We start from the raw sequence: 21,485 nt of genomic DNA on the forward strand, positions 1-21,485 counted from the left end.
CCTAGTGAAGGCCTTTTCCCATTTTCTTGTCTATGCCTAGTTCAGGCCTCTTGATTTCATCTTTACCCCTATGCCTAGTGGAGGCCTTGGGATCCCAGCCTCACCCTGGTGCATAGCAGATATCTTGGATGTTGGTGTATTTGTTGAGTGGACAACAGAGATATCATTTAACAGTGCATGGTCTTTTGTATGATATGCTCTGATTCCTAAACTGTGAAAGAAATGTTGGAAATTAGTGATAAAGAATACCCTTAATGCTTATCTTACTGTTGCTAGCTGTACCTTGAAAATTTGTAACATTTCTGCATGCTTAATTTCCTTTGCTTTTTTAATAGTAACTATAATGCCCATTTCCTCCAGTGTTAAGAAGCTAATAGCTAAATGCTGTAGAAATGTTAGACGGCTGCTCAGTGGCAGCACTGTGCACTGAGATGCCAAAGATCTGGGTTCATTTCCTGAGTCAGAATGTATGCTCCCCAGGACAGTCAGGATTAGGGGTATTGCCAAGGCAGGACTCAGGCCGTGCAAGGAAGGAAGTTGCAGTCATCTCACAGTCACAGTACCTTTTAGGGCCCTGACTAAGGACGGTCACTGCAATGACTGGTCTAGGTGAGGTGGGAGGACTGTATAAGAAGGGAAAAAAATCCTCAAGTCACTGCAAATGAAGACTTCCGGTGATGTGACACAACAGCGGCTGAACTGCACTGAGCTGGGAGCAAAACGGCTTGGGAGGAAACTGCCAAGGGTCAGTTTTCAGCAGTATTTAATATGTATAGTCAGCACCACTAGACAGTCAGTGACACTGAAATTAAATATTGTGTGTTCACCACCACCACCGCTATCCTTTTAAATTAGCTGTGCCATTCAGCAGACCTAAACAAAACTGATAGTTTACCCAGATAGCTGAAAATCACTGCTAGCAAGATAATGTTGCTGCTACGCTCCTTCTCTCCACCCCTTTTCTATATGGATAGTGCCAGGCTGGTTAGAGTCAAGGCTATGGTATCAGAGTTGGAGTCAGAAGCAATTTTGGGTGGGGTCAGCAGTCAGTAAAAATGTACCGACTTCGAAAATAGCTTCAAAATTAAAAAAAAAAAATATATATATATATATATTATAAGATGTGGTAAATTTATCATTTTATACTTATCTATATAATAATTTGTACCTCACGGTTCTCTGGCTGGCTGGCTGGCTAGGTTCGTAACATGTTGGTGATGTCCGCTCGCCTTCAGCGTTCCCTTCCCTCTCATTGTCCCGCCCTCGCGTAGAGACGAAATGACATCAGAGGAGGGCGGGACACTGAGAGGGAACGCTGGAGGTGACATGATCCCAGCCTGCCTGCCGCCGCTCCGACCTGAGGTAAGATGGACGGCTTACAGGCAGGGTGGCAGGAAGGACAGAATCACAGGCCATGGAGGGGAGGGGAGAATCGCTGCACATGGATGGGATGAGAGGGCAGGGCACAGGACAATCACTGCACATGGATGGGATGGGAGGGAAGGTCAGAAGCGAATCGCTGGATTTCGATGGGATGGGAGGCGAGAGGACAGTAGCGAGACACGGAGGGGAGGGTAAGGCAGAGGAGAATTGCTGGACATGGAGGGGAGGCCAAAATCACTGGGAGGGGAGGGGAGGGGTGGGGAGAATCGCGAGACACAGATGGGAGGGCAGGGCAGAGGACAATCACTGGACATGGAGGGGAGGACAGAATCGCGGGATGTCGAGGGGAGGGCAGGGCAGAGGAGAATCGATGGACATGGATGGGAAGAGAGGAGAGAATCGTGGGACACGGATGAGAGGAAAATCGCTGGACATGGAGGGGATGGGAGAGGAGAATTGCGGGACACAGATGGGAGGGCAGGGCAGAAGAGAATTGCTGGACAAGGAGGGGATGGGAGGTGAGGGGAGAATCACGGGACATGGAGGGGAGGGCAGGACAGAGGAGAACCGCTGGACATGGAAGGGAGGCAAGAATCCTGGGATACGGAGGGGAAGGCAGGGAAGAGGAGAATCGCTGAACATGGAGGAGAGGCCAGAATTGTGGCACACGGAGGGGACGGCAGGGCAGAGGAGAACCGCTGGACATGGAGGGGAGGTCAGAATCACGGGACACGGAGTGGATGGGAGGAGAGATGAGGGAAGAATCGCGGGACATGGAGGGGAGAGCAGGGAAGAGAGGAGAAATTGCTTAGACGAGAGCCTTCCTAGGGCCCATTTCATTTTTGATGAAACGGGCTTTGTTGCACTAGTATATTATATATCTTTGTCCTGGATCTAAAGTACTGGTAAATAATAAGTTATATTAACAAATACATTAGATCCAGAAGAAAAAATTGTAAAGGTTCCAGTATTTCTAAAAGATACAATTGCTTTGGCACACACAGCAGTAGCACGAACTGTCATCTTGAACCACCTCAGTTTCAGTACCAGAAGGTTAGGTGGCTTGGTTAGGGTCACGCAGTGAGGGTCAGAGGGGGAAACTGTAGCAGTCTCTTTGGATTCAGACTCCGTTTGCTGACTCAAACACCAGAACACCAGTTCAGATGATGCCTTATGCAGAACAATAGGCCAAAGTCAGAATTTACTGGAAATCATAGCCATTCGATATCGATCATGGTAGTTAATTTACAGATTTCATTTAACTCCTAGAACGACTGTGCTTTGTTTTATCTGCATTGCCTGAGACTGGAGAATTCATCCAAACAGGAAGCTGTCTTTACTGCATGGAGTGCAGTGTGATGATGATCAGTGGAGACAATATAATCCAAAGTACCAAGAGCATTTTTATAAATTTATCTCTCAAGCATTTTAGAAACCTGGAGGAAAGGAAGAAACAGCACAGGGAAGGCGTATATCTGAGCGACACCTTGCCACGCAAGAAAACGAACATGGCGGTTTCACCGTACTTTAGCAGCTCCACCCTGGGGCGAAGTGTGACTCCAAAAGTAGGTGAAGTGGTCTTACTGGTTTTATCTCATCAGCATTCGCTCCGTGTCTCACCTTCCATAAAAATGCAAAACCAAACAGTAGGGTGTGGGAATGGCTTTTCCAAAAACCACAGGGTGGACGAGAAATTCATTACATGCAAAGTTTATTGCAAGGATGTCAACTTTGCATTGCATATAAAGAACTTCTCGTCCACCCTGTAGTTTTTGGAAGAGTCATTCCCACACCCTACTGTTTGGTTTTGCATGTTTGTTGTTGTAGGGACTTGTGTTCCTCCACTTCTCCTGCTGTAAAACATCTAAGCAAGTTACTATAAAACATGCATAAAATATTTAAAACAATAATCAGATACAATAAAATCTAAAGTGTAAACCCGCCCGTATCACACTAATTCTCAGAAACAGGCAAATCCCTATGAATACAGACTAAAAAAAGCAGACTGATACAAATATATAAAAATACTTTATTGAAACAAAACCCAGAGGTGAAACCTCTGGGTTTTTGTTTCAATAAAGTATTTTTATATATTTTATATTTGTATCAGTCTGCTTTTTTTTAGTCTGTATCTACTTTAGCAAGTAGACTGTTGCCTTTTTGTTTTTTTAAATCCCTATGAATTACATATCGGCAGCAAAAGCCACCTCAAAGAACCACGTGTTAAATTGTTTCCTAAAAGACAAACCTCCTGAAATTTAAAACCATTGAACCAGCCAGGAACAGCTTCTGGCCGGTTAAATGGCACTTAACTAGCTATCCGGTTATCTCCTGCTGAATATTGCCAGTTAGCAAGTTTTGGTAGCCAAATTAGGCCACCAAAAAGCAGGTATATCTTTGGCTGGTTTAAACTTAACCAGCTAGTGCTGAATCTCACCTTGGCCAGTTAAAATTAAACCAGCCAAAAAAACACCCAGATATTCAATGCTGGTCACTGGAAATGGCCCGGCATTGAATATCTCAGCTGTCTGCAGAAGTTAGCTGGGCTCCCTCCCACAGTCTGAATATCAAGCCCAAAAAGGGCAATTCTTTGTCATCTCTCCAGACTGTTCCCAATGACCTCTGACTAGCAGAGGGGGGAGACTGAGAACTACTGAGGGGCCCTTTTAGTAAGGAGCGTAGGCGCCTACGCATGTCCAACATGTGCCAAATTGGAACTATCGCCCGGCTACAGTGTGCCCCGGGTGGTAATTCCATTTTTGACACGCATCCAAAACAAGTGGTAGAAAATATTTTCTACCACGTGGCGCTTACCTGGCGGTAATCAGCAGTTTACGAGCGCTGGCTGCTTACCACCCGGTTAGCGCATAAGACTTTACTGCTAAGTCAATGGGTGTCAGTAAGGTCTCAGGCCGAAAATGGACGCACGCTGGTTTTAATTTTGCTGCCCTCAGAGACTCTGCTGTGCCACTGGGAGACAGGTAGGCCCAGGGGAGTCTACCTAGACATCGAGAGGGGAGGGGTTGGGGGAGAGGGGAGGGACTTAGGAACATGGAAGGGGGGTAGGAGGGAGCCAGGGAGGGGAATTGGGAGGGTTGTAGTAAAATGTTTTAAAAAATAGTTATGTGGCCGATATTCAGTCAGGGTCTGCATAACTCTCTTATGCGGATCCGACTGAATATCAGCCAGGCCCGCATTAGCTTCAGCAACCAGCCCACCCACACTTAGCCCCCAGTGCCTGGACATGATCGATCACTGGATATTGGTGGTTAATTCAGCCAGCTACAGTAAGCATTTTAAAAAATACTGACCGCCGCCAGCCAAATATTGGGGGGTGGGGGTATCTCTTCAGTTTAAAGTGGTACCCCTGAGGTTCTTGAAATTGGTTTCTAAGGTGTTCATTATTATTACAATAGAGTTCTTTCTATTGGATGATGTTATATGCTCTACTTCTATTACTTGATACTTTTTGAGCCTATTTGACTTGAGTATTCTACGATGGCATTTTGGCGCCCAAAAGCCGTTATAGAATCGGTGCTATGCATATGGCATTGGGGCACCTAATTCTTGGTGCCAGTTTATAGAATTGCCACCCAAAGACTCTTTCCTAATATTATTGGTAAATTTCAGGCCAGAGTCCCTGCATTGAAAAATATTTTGGACCTATATATGCTGACATATTCCGACAGTGGGATCAGCGTTTTTTGATTTTTTTTTTTTTTTTTGGCCACTGCCAGATATTCAGTGCTGGGCCATGTTCATGCACTTTCATTGACTATCCAGGCATACATGGCTGGATAACACTTATGTGGTTAAGTGCAATATTTAACACTTAACTTCATAAGTTGAACTATATAAAGATAGGGAAGCTTTTTATGCAGCCCAGTTTACGCAGTTACCTTATGTGGTTGAGCCCTAAATGTTGGCATTTAACCACAGAAGTGCCAATTCCGCCCCTGGACGGCCCACAACTTATCTATTTTCGGCTTAAGTGCCACTAAATATCAGTGAGTAGTCCTGAACAAGCGATTTAAATGGCCAGGAGCCTCTCCTGTTCATTTAAATTGCTTTGAATATCGACCCCCCTCAGATTTTTAATGGACCTGTTTGTGTTTTCTTTCCCATTCTGTTTTTCTAGTAAATAACATGTGATGTCTTTTTAACATATTGTAGCCTGCTGGTTTATTTGCTCTGTTCTTTTGTGTTTGTTTTTACAAAGCCCCACCTACCTCTTGGACAGAGCAATAGCTGTGGCAGCATGCTCGCCCACAGCCTGTCGCCCAAAGATGTAGACTCCCGAAGGATGCACAAAGGTAAGGATGCAGGAGGATTAGCGTGGCTAACAAGTGCTGCATTTGGAAACTGGTCACCCTAAAGTTTTATTCATGAGAGTATTTTTCACACCACCTGCATGGCCGCAAAGTTTGTACACACGGACTTTGTACGTTAACAAAGTAAAAGCAGGCATGCATTTTCACTTTCAGAACTGCTGAAGAGAAACAGTGCCCACAGACAGTTGCACTTCCCTCTTCTGTGGGCACTTTTTCTGACCAAAATGGCACCCGTACTTTTGAAAATATGAAAAGTGTGCCGATGTTTCTGTCCCTTCCTTTACCCTGTCTCTGGGAACACTTCTGCTAAATGCAGATAAACGTACAATGCCGTGAAACAAGGTGGGTACTGGATGGGCAGGTTTCAAATCACAAAAATCAAATACAAAACTATAGCCCCAAAACAGGGAGATGTTGAAGGATTCTGTAAATCCAGTAAACATTTCCAAAATATAATAAATCAAAAAAATATATATAGATGCAGTGTAGAAAAAACCTCAGTGAAATGTTTGATCTACCTAACAATTTTTGGAGGTTTTCCTAGATCGATGATGATGTTTTGACCAATCGCATTATGAGGTGGCTACATTTGATTTGAGCCCTGATATTGGTGATCTCGGTCTTTGATGAGGTCTTTTTCCTCCTTATTTTTGAGAATAAGTTATTGTGATTCCTGTATTTCCTATGCATTTACCATAGTTTGTATTTAGAAGTGTTCGATTCTTTATATTTATTTTATTTTTTTATTTTTGTTACATATGTACCGCGCACTTTCCTGGTATTTTAATTCTTTTTTTTTTTTTTCCTGTTTGACATGGGGCCACAGGATGGTACATTCACCGTACCCAACCCCTCCTTACAGAAGTTTTATAAAAGTGATTTCAGTAGTAATTAAAATGGTCTGTCACTGAAGCTGACACATATGTAGCTCCGTGTCCTCTGTTTCAGAGCAGCAAATTATTGTATTACATTCGATGCTCATTCTTAAGTCCTCTCTGTTTTTTTTCTCTTCTTGCTTCAAATAATGTAAAACCTTCCAAACAGTGGCAACCAGTCCTGCCAAGAGCCCTAGCAGAAAAGGTAGGTTTGTTTGTAAAATGTTATCAAGCATGTCACACCCAGTGTGCCTGAAACAGGGGCAGTGTTCATTGAAAATGCCTCTTTATTTAGAACATGACTGCCCATCCACTGGCTGCAAGATAAAGCCCATTGTATTGAATAGTGCAGTCTCAAGGCCATTCGATATCGTTTTAGGGGTTCAAGTAATGTATGTTAGTTATTTTCTGCTCAGTTACTGTTTTCACTTTCTACTGATTCACTTCAGTATATAGGGCTAATGGTTAGAGCAGCAGGCTGAGAACCAGGGAGCCAGGGTTACATAAAAGTACATAAGTAATGCCACACTGGGAAAAGACCAAGGGTCCATCGAGCCCAGCATCCTATCCACGACAAAGGCCAATCCAGGCCAAGGGCACCTGGCAAGCTTCCCAAACGTACAAACATTCTATACATGTTATTCCTGGAATTGTGGATTTTTCCCAAGTCCATTTAGTAGTGGTTTATGGACTTGTCCTTTAGAAAACCGTCTAACCCCTTTTTAAACTCTGCCAAGCTAACTGCCTTCACCACGTTCTCTGGCAACGAATTCCAGAGTTTAATTACACGTTGGGTGAAGAAACGTTTTCTCCAATTTGTTTTAAATTTAGTACACTGTAGTTTCATCACATGCCCCCTAGTCCTAGTATTTTTGGAAAGCGTGAACAGACGCTTCACATCCACCTGTTCCACTCCACTCATTATTTTATATACAATTCCATTGTTTCAGGTACAAACTTAGGGCCCAGTTTACTAAGCCGCTCTAGCATTTTTAGCATGTGCTAAATACTGGAGTCACCCATATGTTCCTATGGTCGACTTATCATTTAGTGTGTGCTAATCATTAGTGCAATTTGAAAATGCTAATGCGGCCTTAGCGCTGCTTAGTAAACAGGGCCCTTAGATTGTAAGTCCATTGGTAACTGGAAAATATCTGCATGTAACTCACCTTGAACTATATTCCGAGATACATTGGCAGAGATTTCAGCACTGTGTCCCTCCTACCCATCAGTCTTTGGGAAGGACATCCTGCTGAATCTGCACACCCCTTTTTAGGGTCAGCCCTGACTAGGGGTGGGGGGATTCTAGGCCAAGAGGGGGAACTGAGACTGGAGAGTGGATAACTGAGACTGGGGGGGGGGGGGGCATGATTGAGACTTGGTTGGGGGCTTTGAAGGGATGAGGAGAGAGCACCAGAGACTGTGCACAAATCCACGGATTCTATAAATGGCACACAAATTTCCATGCGCAAAATTGTGCAATGTCCTGAGATGCACGTGCCACTAAAAAGGCTAAAAAGCCAATTAGTGCCAATAATTGGGTGCTAGAATCAATTGGCGTTAATTGGCAACAATTTGGCTTTTTGCACTCATCTTGCTAGGCGCTATTCTATAAAGATCCATGCACAAATCTTATAGTACACAACTCAAAAGGGGGCATGGCCATGGGATGGGCATGGACGGGTATCAGGCATTCACTAAAGATGCGCACAGTATTACTGAATACCTGGGATCCATGCCTAAACTACGCACCAGGATTTACACCAGGTTTCAGGTGATATAAATTCTCGCATCCAAATTTGGCACAAAAATCGACTCTATGAGCTATTCAGAGCACCCTTTATAGAATAGCACTACACACAGATTTTTTGGCACCATTTACTGAATCTACTCCATACAGTTTAAAGAACACCTTTGGACATTATGGAGTACGTTTACTAAGCCACGGTAAAAAGTGGCCTGTGGTAGCGTAGGCAAGTATATTGGGCGTGCGCCGGGCCAGTTTTTACCGCATCTACAAAAAAATAAGGCTTTTTTTTTAATGGGACGGGAAATGGGCCTGCTGTAAAAATGAAACCAGTGCGCTCCCAAAACCGGCCTGAGCCCTTAACGCCACCCATTGATCTAGCGGTAAAGGCTCACGCACGACACACGCGGTGACTGGTCAGTGAGCGCCAAGTGCCGATCACCGCCGGAACTGGCACTCATAGGAGGAAATAATTCATCCATGGGTGATGGGCACGCACCGAATCTGAAATTACCATCAGGAGGGCATGCTTTCTTATTTGGGTGCATGCACATAAAGCCTACCACTGCGAACATCATGGAGTACACCTTTACACACTGAAGAAGAAATGGACTGCCTATGTATTACACTACGAAATATCTGCCCTCTAATCATAATACTGGATGAATCCTTGGCATACCACATTGTTATACTGCAGATAGACCTTTTCTTTATTCTGTTAGCACTGGGGTTCATGAAAACTCAATGCATTGCTGTGTCTGAGGACCAAGAGCTTTAACCCAAATGCTTGAATACCTACTGTGGAGATTTTAGTCCAGTAAAACACTAGATATTGGAGTATTAGATGGTTCCATAGGCCTCTAAATATTGTTTGATTCAAATATGTATGGAAATAACATTCATGCTTACATATCCTGTAGCCGCTTCTGGCATTCTGTATCATTGCACTTTCCGACTTGATACCTAGGCTATAATCACCAACATCTGTGTGAAGCACCAAGGCAGAAATCGCCTGAATTTTACAACAGAACTGCATCCGAATCAAATGTGTATTTGGACAACTTCTATTACGCTGATCACGCCTTTGACACCCTAAGCTTGGACAGTTCCGACAGCATGGAGACTAGCATATCCGCCTGCTCACCTGACAATATTTCCAGGTAAATCTGTTATTACCAGAACTTGCAGTACACTGGGGAAAAAAATAACTGTGAGTGGGAAAAGTCTGCAACAAGTTGTGATAACTGTACCAAAGGGTGGTCTGGTTTGGGGTCTTTATTAAATCAGTGAATGCGTGACCATGGCTGTATCTAGTAGAAGAAGAGCAGATCAAGAATGGGATAAAACATGAACGTTATGTGTAATTTCAAATTTAAAAATAAAAAAAGCTCCAAGAATTCTTCAGGCCTGAGAGGAAACGACAACTTTGTTTTGCATTTATCAAAAAAGTCTTTAGAAATCTCACTTTCCTACCCTACCTGTCAAGTGGTGGGGGTCCTGGACTGAAAGGTTCACGATAAGAAAATAAAAATGCATTTTAGTAAAAGACCTCTTTAGTGCAATAGTGCATAATACTGAGCTAACCAGCTAAATTTGCCACCCCGCCCTTATCATGTCCCCTTATCGGCCAGGTAACTTTGCCCATATAAAGGCTGTATTTTCACAGTGGCATATTTATACACACAAATCTTTTGAATATCAACTTCCTGTGTCTTAAGTCATTGGCTTCTTGCTGAAAAATATCCTGCCCACCTGAGAACAGAGCAGTATGCGTGTTCAGCATCTCCTGAATAGGGCAGGTCTTTGTTATGTCTAGGCCTAGATTTTAATATCCCTGTCTTTGTTCAGCGCCAGCACTGCGAATGTCGCTAGAATAGAGGAGATGGAAAGACTGCTAAAGGAGGCCCAGGCAGAGAAGACACGACTGCTTGAATCGAGGGTGAGAAACGTGTCCTTCGCTGAAGTCAAGCTTAAAATGTTTGTTACGGCTATCAAAGCTTACAGGATACTGTAGAATAAAGTCCTGCATACTTTTTTTTTTTAAATGAAGGGGTCGATATTCAAAGTGATTTAACCAGCCAGCAATGGCTCCTGGTCGGTTAAATCGCCTGTCTGGGGCTAACTGTGCGGCACGTTGAAGGGGCCCTGTTTCTTCCTGGACGGGCGATTCCAGCCGTTGGCCTTCGCCTGCATTCCTGTCCTGCTGGCGGGTTCAGCTTGCCGGTCCGCTGTTTCTGACGAAGATCGCGAGTGGCCGGATGTAGAGATCTGATTACCTACCTTGCTATGTCTCAGCGAGTCAAGACCTAATTTTGGACTCCTTAATTTCTATTCTTTTTGCTTTCTTCTCTCTGCCTACTTATTTGTTTAAATATTGTATTTGTATTACCACTGGTCTGGCGATCGCCTTTCCAGTCTATTGTAAGCCACTTCGAGCCCGCATCCTGTGGGAAAAGGTGGGGTAAAAATGCACTAACTAACTAAATAAATATTCGGTGGCACTTAACAAGATAGTGCCACTGAAAATGACCAGTTAGCACCCAACCCAAAACTATTTTGGGGGCATTCAAGGGGCGGAGACAGTTGGTTAAGTACCAATATTTAGCACTTAACCAGCCAAGGTTAACTTTATAACTAGGACTGCTTAAAAGTCTGTCCTCTTTATTCAGTGCCCCATAACCAGTTAAGTGTTGAATATCGCATGGTGTAGCCGGCTCTGTAAACCTGGCACTTCAGTGTGAGAACCAGACATGGCCCGGCATTGAATTTCAGGCGTAATGCAAAACATTGAGGGGGCCCTTTTACTAAAGGGTTGGTGCACGGCAACAGGCTTGCCACGTGCCAGTCTGGAACTACCACCAGGCTACCGCAGGAGCCCGGTGATAATTCCCACCCCCAGTGCACGCCATTTCCGGCGCTACAAAAAAATATTTTCAATTTTGTATAATTGTAATTGCTGCCCAGTTACCATCAGGTTAGCGTGGGAACCCTTACCGCCACCTCAGAAGGTGGCGGTAAGTGCTCCCTCCCCCCCCAAATGGCTGTATGGCAAGTGGTTCACTTGCCGCATGGCCATTTCTTTTCCCCCCCCCCCAAAAAAAGATAGGCTTTTACCCAGTGCGGTGAAAGAGGGCCTCAGCGCGTGTCAAAAACACATGCTGACACTAGAGCAGGCCCCCTTTTACCGCAGCTTAGTAAAAGGACCCCTGAGTGCCGCCAGCTGAATATCAACCCCCAAAACCTCTTCCTGGGTGCACTATGGCACTAAAAAGCTTTATTTATTACGAATTATTTACTGTGTTTTTGAATGAATTCATTCAAGGCGGTTTACAGCATAAATTAGTCAAACACAGGCAATAGACAATTACAGTAGTAAAAATATTCAAATAGCAATACAAAGTATGGCATAGTATACTGCTTACAATGTCAACAGAATAAGTAATAAAACAGTTTAATAGACAGCATAGGGTATAAGCAAAGATGAAACATATAGATAGGTAAGACAGAGTAATGGGAGGAATAAAATAAGGTACTAATTTTTTAAAAAGTTACAAATGAGGTCAGAAAAGTGCTTGAATATTATCTCAGCTAAGGTAGGAGTGGATAAGCATGTCCAGCTATAGTATGTGCAGCTGGTGTCACTCCTTGTGTGTATGTGTGACTAGCAAGTTAGTTACTTCTTCCATTAAAGGCCTGGTTGAAGAGCCAAACTTTCACCTGCTTCCTGAAGTATGGACAGTCTTGTGTTAAGCAAAGCCTTTCAAGGAGTGCATTCCAGAGAGTGGGGGCTACTCCAGAGAAAGCTTGTTGGTGGGTATGTCCTTTAGAGAGGGTGCGGTTACTCTTCATTCTGATATGCAAGAATGAGGGACAAATTCTGTAGCATGGGAGATATAAATTTTTTCACGCCTTGTTGCTCAAGTGATTTAGAATGATCCATTCCATCAGATCATTACTACAATCTTCAGCTTTAAATATTCTTATTCACTCTTTAGTGATCAGTCAGCTCAACTATTGAAATGCTGTTTACAAAGGAATTAAGGCTAAGGAACTCAAACGTCTCCAAATGATACAAAACACAGCTATTAAGCTTATTACTGGGCACGGGAAATATGACCATGTCACACCACTACTGAAGGAAGCTCATTGGCTACTGATGAAGCGTTGTATCACTTATAAAATCCTTCTCCTAGTACGTAAGATCAAACTTTCTAGGGCACCCCTATTTCTTGCTAGATATTTAACTCGGTGTGGCCCATTAAGAGCACTTGGGTCATCACAACAAAACCAACGTAATGTTCCCTCTTTCAGAAGACGGCCTATTTTTTCAGTTCAGGGTCCAGAGATTTGGAACTTGCTACCACAACAACTCAGACTACAAACGTCCTTACAGAAATTTAAGAATGAATTAAAAACATGTCTTTTCACTGATGCATATAGATGCTACTGAGATCTGATCGGTGTGACCCTGGACTACACAGTTGTCCCTTTGTATTTCCCTCCTCCCTGCTTTGCTTATGTAATTGTATTTCCTCCTTTCCCTAACTTTGATGTCCTCTCACTCCTCCCCTTTTATTTAGATTGTACACCGCTCAGATATTTACTTGATGAGCAGGATAGAAAATTCGAAATAACTTGAAACTTGAGTGAGGTTTTTGCCAAGAAGCAGCATTGTGCTGGGGGTGGGGGGGTGGTGGGACAGAAGTAATGTGCAAGTTTTCAGACATTTGTTTACAAATTGACCAGTCTTTCTACCAGATTTTTAATCATGTTTATGAAGTTGTCTAATTGTGTTGGTATTTAGGAACGCGAGATGGAAGCAAGAAAAAGAGCCCTGGATGAGGAAAAGCGCCGCCGGGAGGACCTAGAGAAAAGACTGCAGGAAGAAACAAGTCACCGGCAAAAACTGATTGAAAGGGAAATCAAAATGCGTGAGAAGCAGAGAGCGCAGGTTGGTACAGGCTCTCCAGAACTCTCCAGAACCCATGCCCCAGGGGTATTACTACTTATTCAAGGTCAAGGTTTAGTGGAAATTCATATCATGAAAATATGTGGTACAAGATCAAAAGGGAGAAAGGAACATGGTATTTGGGGGGAAAAATACCCTCCCCCCCAACTTGTGGTAAAAGGTGGTATGGGCATCATTATTGTGGCAGTTCTGGAAGGTCAGAACCTCCAAATGAAGCCTCTGCTGATGGCACTTGAGCAGACAAGGAGTAAACTGTATAATGCAGCCTTGTCTTATATTCTAGGCTCGTCCTCTGACGCGCTACCTGCCAGTCAGGAAAGAAGATTTTGATCTTCGGAGTCACATTGAATCAGCTGGCCACAATGTGGAGATCTGTTACCATGTGTCCCTAACTGAGAAGACCTGCAGGGGATTCCTGATCAAGATGGGAGGGAAGATCAAAACCTGGAAGAAGCGCTGGTTCGTATTTGACAGAAACAAGAGGACTGTGTCCTACTATGCAGGTGAGTCATGCATGTAACATAAGGCCAATTCGAGTCACATGAAAGGAGCATCAAGCCAGCATTTTATATAAGAAAGCAACAGGGACCTAGTAGAGAGTATATGAAAACAAGACCTATTTCAGATGTCCAACTCGGGTCACCACAACAGTGGTTCCCAACTTTACTTGTCATTCCAAGACCTCTTTATAGTGCTTCAGAGGCTGTTGTTATCCTCAATAGACTATTGTAATTGTCTGTTTAGTTCTTCTTTAAACATTGTTCGAGAGTGTTGCAAATAGCTCAAAATTCAGCAGCAAGAGTGATTTTTGGGTTGTCAAAAGATATGCATGTATTATACCATTCTACTTAAATTACATTGGTTACCAACTGAATCTTGATAGTCATGTTTAAGGTTCTATAGGACCTTGCTACAGCTTATTTCTTAGCCCATTCTTCAGTGATACCATCCTGCTAGATCCTTACATTCTGAAAATTTTAATCTGCTCCAAGTTCCAACGATAAAGGATTTGCACAAGACTGGACCTCCCCTCTCCCAGAAGATACCCACAGGCCACCCGAGAAAGATCCTCCATGCCACCAGAGAACCCCCTGGTGTTTAGAAGCTGGAGCAGAAACGATCTGTAGATATTTATGACCATTGGGCACTGAGTTCAAAATAAGGGATCCGTCCACCCGCTAGACAACAGGGGTACTCCCAGGAAGCTGTGGGGGAGGTGTCTTCAGAGAGGTGAGAAGTCCATGGGTGCTTTGAGAGGGGTCTTGCCATGGGGGTTTTGAGGGGGGCGGAGTCTTTCCAAGGGGGATCCATGGAGTGTCTTCCAGGAGGGGTGGTGGTGGTGGGGGATCCACATAATTCTTTAGTTCTGGCTCCTTTAAGATGGCCCCAGAATAATGCATTATTCGTTTGTCTTGGGAGATACTGACCTGGAGTACTGAGTTACCACAGATAAATTAAGCTGCAGTAAAACATCATAATGTCTCCCCTAAGTCATATAACTTTAATCTGCTGTGCTGACTTGATCAGATGTCTCTCTGAATATCTGGCTAAAGATGACCGGATAAGTTGTCTGGTCTGATTAACTTTACCCAGATATGGTGCCACCGAATGTTCACCTCACTCTACTTACGCCACCTTGCTCACGGATTCACCCCTTTAATTTCATTTTCTAATAATATTAATATACTAGTAAGAAATGCCCGTTTCGGGGAAAAATGAAACGGGTGCTAGCAGGGTAATCCCCCCCCCCCCCCCACCGTCCTCTCTCCGTCCCTCCCTCCCGAGTTCCAGACACCCCCTCCGTGCCTCCCTTCCAAGTTCGACACCTGTCCTCTCCCTCCCTCCGTCCCTCAGTGACGTGGTTGCGAGTTTGCGAAGTTCGGTGCGCTCTCCCAGCAGCTGTCAGAGAATGTGTGGAAGTCCGTTGTGTCGCCGCCCCACCCTCTGCGTCATCGCGTGTTGACGCGAGGGCGTAGGTACACTGACTGCAGGCCCGCCCCGCCCTCAACGTCATCGCGTTTTGACGCGAGGGCGGAGCTACAGTGACTGCAGCCTGCAAGCCAAACCGGATATCTCGGGCGCCTCAAGTTTCCGGCTTGAGGCTTCAATGGAACGTTGGAGGTGCCTTTTATATATATAGATAAACATCAAGATTTGAACTTTAGTGCTGTTCTTAAATTGTGCACAACACAGAGAACATATTGTCAAACTTGTTGAAAGAAATGATTTTTAATTTCACAATATATTGAAAAGTGAAGCAGGAAACTAGCTGGCTGCAGCCTTTGATAAATATGGGTTAATTACTGGATCTGACTCCCTTTCTAACAGCTCTCTTCTGTCTCTTTTCAGACAAGCATGAAGCCAAGCTGAAAGGAGTAATATATTTCCAAGCCATTGAAGAAGTATATTATGATCACCTCAAGAATGCGCACAAGGTAGAAGAAAAGGGAGAATGCAATCAAATATATATCACATTATGAGTTTCTTTTTAAAATAGAAATTAATTTTGGAAAAACTGGAAACTTATCAGTCTTCAATCGGACACTTACATTTTTGTCCACAAATACAGGCTGTAATCATGAAAGGGACTTTTTTGCCCTGGTTTCCTGCATTTGGATTATCATCACTGACAGGGCCGTACTGAAGGTGCAAGGAAGGTAGGGGTGGCAAAATTGCTCCCCATATCCTCTTCTTGGCCTTGGTACAGTGAGTGGGGTAGAGGCACCAGGGGGTATCGCACATGACACATTTCTGGCTCAGTACAGTTCTGCACATTTAATTTGACTACAATGGTAGGCAAATGTCTAGAATGAAAGTCTGTACTGGCCATCCTTGCCTGATGGAGGGCAAATGCCAGACTGATAGGCAAGGATCATCAAAGCAAAGTTTCATCCCATCTCAAAACAGAAAAGGGAAGTAAAAACAGCACATCTTAACTGAATTCTTAGGTCATAATAGGAAGCTGGAGAGGAGAGTAACACAGGAGTAACACAAGGAAGTATTTCTTCAAAGAAAGGGTGGGGATAGAGTGAATATGGTGGAGGTAAAAAGAGGAGCACAGGTGAACAAAGCGGAGCAGGATTAATGCATAGGCAAACTAGAGACATGTCTAAGGCCCAAATGTTTGGAAGGGGCCCTCACAAATGAGCTAATTCAGTGGCTTCTGAGTTAGATTTTTGTGCAGCGCTGCGTACGCCTTGTAGTTAGATGTTTGTGCAGCGCTGCGTACGCCTTGTAGCACTATAGAAATGCTAAATAGTAGTAGTAGTAGTAGTAGCCACAGTAAATCAGCTGCTAGCAGAAAGAAGCGTGGGAGGATGGGGACTGGAACCACCACTGCCCACAGAGGTATGTCTATTCTCCCTATCTCCTCTGCATTGTCTTCCAGTAGACAGGACAAGTTGCAAGTAGCACTTCTTACTTGCTGCTTTCTCCTCTGCCGGTCATCCTCTGCAGTTGAATCCACAAGCAGGGGCGTAGCCAGACCTCACGGTGGGAGGAGGCCAGAGCCCGAGATGGGGGGGGGGGCATTTTGGTCTGCCACTGCCACAGCAAATACCTTGGCTGGCAGGGGTCCCCAACCCACGCCAGCTGAAACGTTGTCCAGCGCCAGTCTCCAGCGCCGCCACTTTGCCTGCCCTGCTCTGTCTTCCCCTCACATCCTTCACGCTCCTTTTAGTGAAATTCATTTTCACTAAAAGGAGCGTGCCGGATGTGAGGGGAAGACAGAGCAGGGCAGGCAACGCAGCGCTGGACAACGCTTTAGCTGGCGGGGGTTGGAGACCCCACCAGCAAAACCAGGGGCCCACAGTAAAATTGGGAGGGCCCAGGCCCCCGTGGCCCCATGTAGCTATGCTACTGTCCACAAGGGACCCCGTCTGTGGGCGCTTCAAAATGTATTTGTGTTACAGTATGGGGCCCAATGCGCTTATTTCCTGAGGGTCCACCAAAGGGTTAATCCTGCCCTAGGAGAAACACAGGGTGGGGGAGCAAAGGTAAAGCAGAAATCACATGGAAGTTGTAGATTTTGCAGTAAGAAAGAAAAATGCTTAGACAGGTCCTTTGGATCATTCTCTCTTGTGTTGTTCTCGGTTCCTCTGCTTGTTTCATATAGCTGAAGCGTGGCACCAGCTAGTATTAACATACAGAAAGGTCATCAGCTCTAGATATGAATATAAGCTTCAGAATGTAAAGTACTCATTTAAAATGGTACACCCTCATATTTTTAACTGATATTTTTTCCCCTTTTCCTCTAGAGTCCAAATCCATTACTCACGTTCAGCGTGAAGACACATGATAGAATATACTACATGGTTGCACCAACCCCAGAAGCTATGAGGATATGGATGGATGTTATAGTTACTGGGGCTGAAGGCTACACACACTTCATGATCTAACGGACAGATGTAACATGTCGCCACCGGATACACTGCAATAAATACAGGAATAGTATTAAGCCATATTTAGCCAAAGTGGAAAAGCTACGCAGTTAGCTCACAACCTGTTGTAAGGAAAAGAACAGTAGATGAGAGCTGCTAAAAAGGGGGGGGGGGGGGGGGGAGGGAATGTGCTTTTTGACAATAATATTGAAAGTTATTTTCGAGAGCTGTTAATGTCCGTGAAGTTGTTCCTGTGTACTTATTAGAACTGACAAACTTTGATTGTTGAACAGAAATATAAAGTGTTATATATTTTAATATGTTATATCAAATGACATCTATTGGTAATATAGCTTTCAGGTTTTTAAATTCTTTTATTATGTGTATTTTTAAACTCTGTTATATGCTACAAGAAAAGCCAAAGATTTTACAATTGTTTGGAAGTGTATTACACCGATGTTTCTCTCTTTTTACAGAATTAAACATTTCACTATAATTTGTCATAGGATTCCCGAGAGAATGCAGGTTACTAAAATGTGTTTAAATTTCCACTGGCGAAGGACTGCATTAAGGGGTTTGCCTATGTGACATGATAAACGACAGTATTTCTTTAATACCCCCAAGTGTGTTTAACAGTGTTTTCTATTGCAAGGATTAATAATAGTTGTTGACTGAAGCTTCCTGAACTCAGACTAGTCCTGGATGTTTTTTTTGCAGAATATTTTTCGGCTTGGTGATCTGTAAATACTTTGTACGTCTTTGTATTATTTTCATTGAAGAAGCGATGAAAGATGTACGTAATATGGCCTTGGAAAATCAAAGCACAAGCTGAAACATAACCTCCTTTTATTACACAGAAAGAATTTGTTTGCATTAGGGTCTTTTTCAGATACTGGTATCCATATGCCGGAGTGCCAGAAACTGACAGGTGTAGTGAAGTTTTTATTATATATTTTTGTACAGTAGTTAATCGGAATATTTCTAGTAGACACACATAATTGAACAAGAGATGCCACTTGTAGAAGAATGTAATACTAAGCTACATACATTACAAACACACATAAAAGAGGTAATTTATAAAGTCAAGTCTGCACATATACAGCTATGTACAAGGGCATAGCCAGGATTCAAATTTGAGGGGTGGGGTGAGGATGGGGGGCAGTTCATTTTCTCTCTACACCATCCTCCCCCTTTAATAATTTTACCTTTGCTGGTGGGGATGCCCTATTCCTGCCAGCTGAAGATCCACTGCCTGGAACTACCCCAGTGCTGCCTCAGCAGTGAAGAAGTCAGACAGCCTTCTTTTCAGCAGCTGATGCCGGTACTCCTTGCACATGCTCAGTTCATGCACTAACTGAGCATGTTTGCGCAGTACTGGTGTCAGCGGCTGAAAATAAGGTCATCGCCGACTTCTTCATAGGTGAGGCAGCATAAGTACATAAGTTTAGGGTAAGTCTGGGCAGCGGATCTCATCGGCTGGTGGGTATTGGGAATCCTTGCCAGCAAAGGTAAAATTATTAACCTACAGAGAAAATGCGTTGCCCTCCCCAGTCCAGCCCCTGAGCTCCCCAAAAATTGAACAGGTACTTTGGTTGAGGAGGGGGCCCCATGGCTACACCACTGCTACATATGCACAAAAAATACATGCCATGACAGTACTTTGCTGGTGGTTGTGCACACATCTGGATGGAATTAACACCTGTGTATAGATTATGAAATACCTCAATCTATGTATGTAAATACATAACGTACGTGCCTTTATTCACACCAGTTTTCACAGGTGTAAGTGATGGCAGCTACGTTCAAGGCACATTCTCTTCCATACGCACTAGTATTTTTATAAAGTCACGTAGGTGCTTACTTGTCTTTATTAAAATAGCTACAAAATACACATGGGGAGGGCGCCCAAAGTCACCAAAAAAATATAACTCCCAAGCACAGAAGTAATCACCACAAAATAACTTTTAAGAGATAAAAATTGTGGAAGGAAAAAGCCTCAAAGGGTTCCAGGTACAAAATACTCGAGCTTAGTATCTTCATCATAGACATAAGAAAACTTCCAACACATCTATCTCTGTACTGATATTCAATCTCCAGCAAACAGTAAAAAGTCTCTGCAAACAGCACTTATCTGGCACATGAAGTTCCAAATGAATTTGAGCCCATTCTAGTAGAAATCCTCTGACCAACCAAGGCCAGCGTTTCGCTCAGCTGCATTAAGGTCATTCTGGGATTCTGTTACACACTGGAATATCCTGTTGCATTCAATTACACAGCTCTCACTTCTGTACTTGGGAAATATATATTTTATATATTTTTGGTTTATAAAAATAGCACCTACCCATGGCACGCTGTTACACAATTATACTCTTAAATTGAAAAATAAAATAAATGGAAAGAAAAACCTGTCACAGATGATGCTGAATTTCACATTGAAATCAGACCAATTTAGAGGCCTATTTACTGAACCACATTAACTGCAGATTAGTAGTGCCCATGGTATTACTAAACTCTGGTCACTGAGTACTGTGATTTACTGAATTATTCCTGCAGCCAGCAACAATGATGTTCAAGTTGGCATGTTAGTGCTGGTGGGAACACATGCTTCCAGCACTATCTCCAGTAATTCTTAAAAGGGTATGAAGCCTCCTCTTGCACCAGATGTCCCTCAAGAAAGCAAACCTGCTGTGGCCTCTGGTGTTCCTTGCCCACCCTGGACCTTCCCATTCATTCATTCAAGTATGTATATACTGCTTAGATCTAAGTGGTTTACAGTTTCACTTTATAGGTACTGGGTCTGTTCCTATTGGGCTCTTAGTCTAGGTAGTACATTGTACTACTGTTGTACCTGGCGCAACAGGGTTAAGCGACTTGCCCAGGGTCACATGGAGCTGCAGAGGGAATTGAGCCTGGTTCCCCAGAATCTCAACTAACTGCTAACCATCAGGCAACAGTGGGAATTGAACCCAGTTCCCCATGTCCGCAACCTGCTACACTAACCATGAGGCCACACCTCCCCCTCCAGCTTCAATAGTAATGAGTTGAGAACAACAGGGGACCCAGTATTATGCCAGTTGACCCAAGGCTTCTGTTCCCTTGTAGAGGATGTCAGGAGTCTTATTTTCATGAGGGACATTTGACATGGTGAGATTGTGTCTGTGTTTGTTTTGGGAGAGGGAATTATTCTTGGGGCTAATTATCTACACTGGCTTAAAACAACGTAGGCCCAATTGGAACAAAAATGAATGAATGGAAAGGCATATTAACGGTATTGCACAGTACTGCATTTTCCAAAGTGCATTGAGTATCAGATTTGATGCTGAGTTATTGCTGTTTAATAAATAGCGCTATTAGTTATGTGTGTTTAAAAAAATGACGCTGGTACCTGTTTAATATGATAGATATAGGAACTGGGATAAATAAGAGCACAGTTGCTCACAGGTATTCCAGAACCATACAGCCTTAATAAATAAACAGATGCTTATGTGGCAGGTTGGACTGGAATGTTCATGGAAATGTGAAACATTTGATTGGGAACATTGTACAGTGGAGATCTTTCATTTTAGCCTGTCTGCCATTAAGATGTAATACAAATGCCGTATGTTTGACTTTTGATTTACCTAGTGCATGTGCCACAATATTTGAAAAAGACCCAGTAGTCATTGCATCATGGCACTGATACCTGTGAAAGCTGTGTGTTACCCTAAATGCAGCTGACATTACAGCTATGAAATGTACTGTAAAGGCCGGTCTTGTGAGAGTGCATCCTTCTCAGAATGAGAACATCTGTTTTAACCCAAG

At 43.6% G+C, this 21,485-nt stretch overlaps 1 protein-coding gene across 4 annotated transcripts in view; it reads left to right on the forward strand.

Moving 5' to 3' along the window:
• Window positions 1–21,189, forward strand: part of PHLDB2 (pleckstrin homology like domain family B member 2) — a 195,494-nt gene extending 174,305 nt beyond the window's left edge. For all 4 annotated transcript variants that reach the window (XM_030204197.1, XM_030204200.1, XM_030204199.1 and 1 more), the window contains 9 exons: window positions 2,808–2,948; window positions 5,603–5,696; window positions 6,759–6,794; window positions 9,304–9,496; window positions 10,185–10,275; window positions 13,141–13,287; window positions 13,589–13,808; window positions 15,655–15,740; window positions 17,562–21,189. In XM_030204197.1, the coding sequence (XP_030060057.1) occupies window positions 2,808–2,948; window positions 5,603–5,696; window positions 6,759–6,794; window positions 9,304–9,496; window positions 10,185–10,275; window positions 13,141–13,287; window positions 13,589–13,808; window positions 15,655–15,740; window positions 17,562–17,702 (1,149 nt within the window). In that variant the 3' untranslated portion in view covers window positions 17,703–21,189. The remainder of the gene's footprint in view (window positions 1–2,807; window positions 2,949–5,602; window positions 5,697–6,758; window positions 6,795–9,303; window positions 9,497–10,184; window positions 10,276–13,140; window positions 13,288–13,588; window positions 13,809–15,654; window positions 15,741–17,561) is intronic.
• The last annotated feature ends 296 nt before the right edge of the window (window positions 21,190–21,485 follow it).

Source organism: Microcaecilia unicolor, chromosome 5 (assembly GCF_901765095.1).
Source record: "Microcaecilia unicolor chromosome 5, aMicUni1.1, whole genome shotgun sequence".
In the NCBI taxonomy this organism is placed as follows: domain Eukaryota; kingdom Metazoa; phylum Chordata; class Amphibia; order Gymnophiona; family Siphonopidae; genus Microcaecilia; species Microcaecilia unicolor.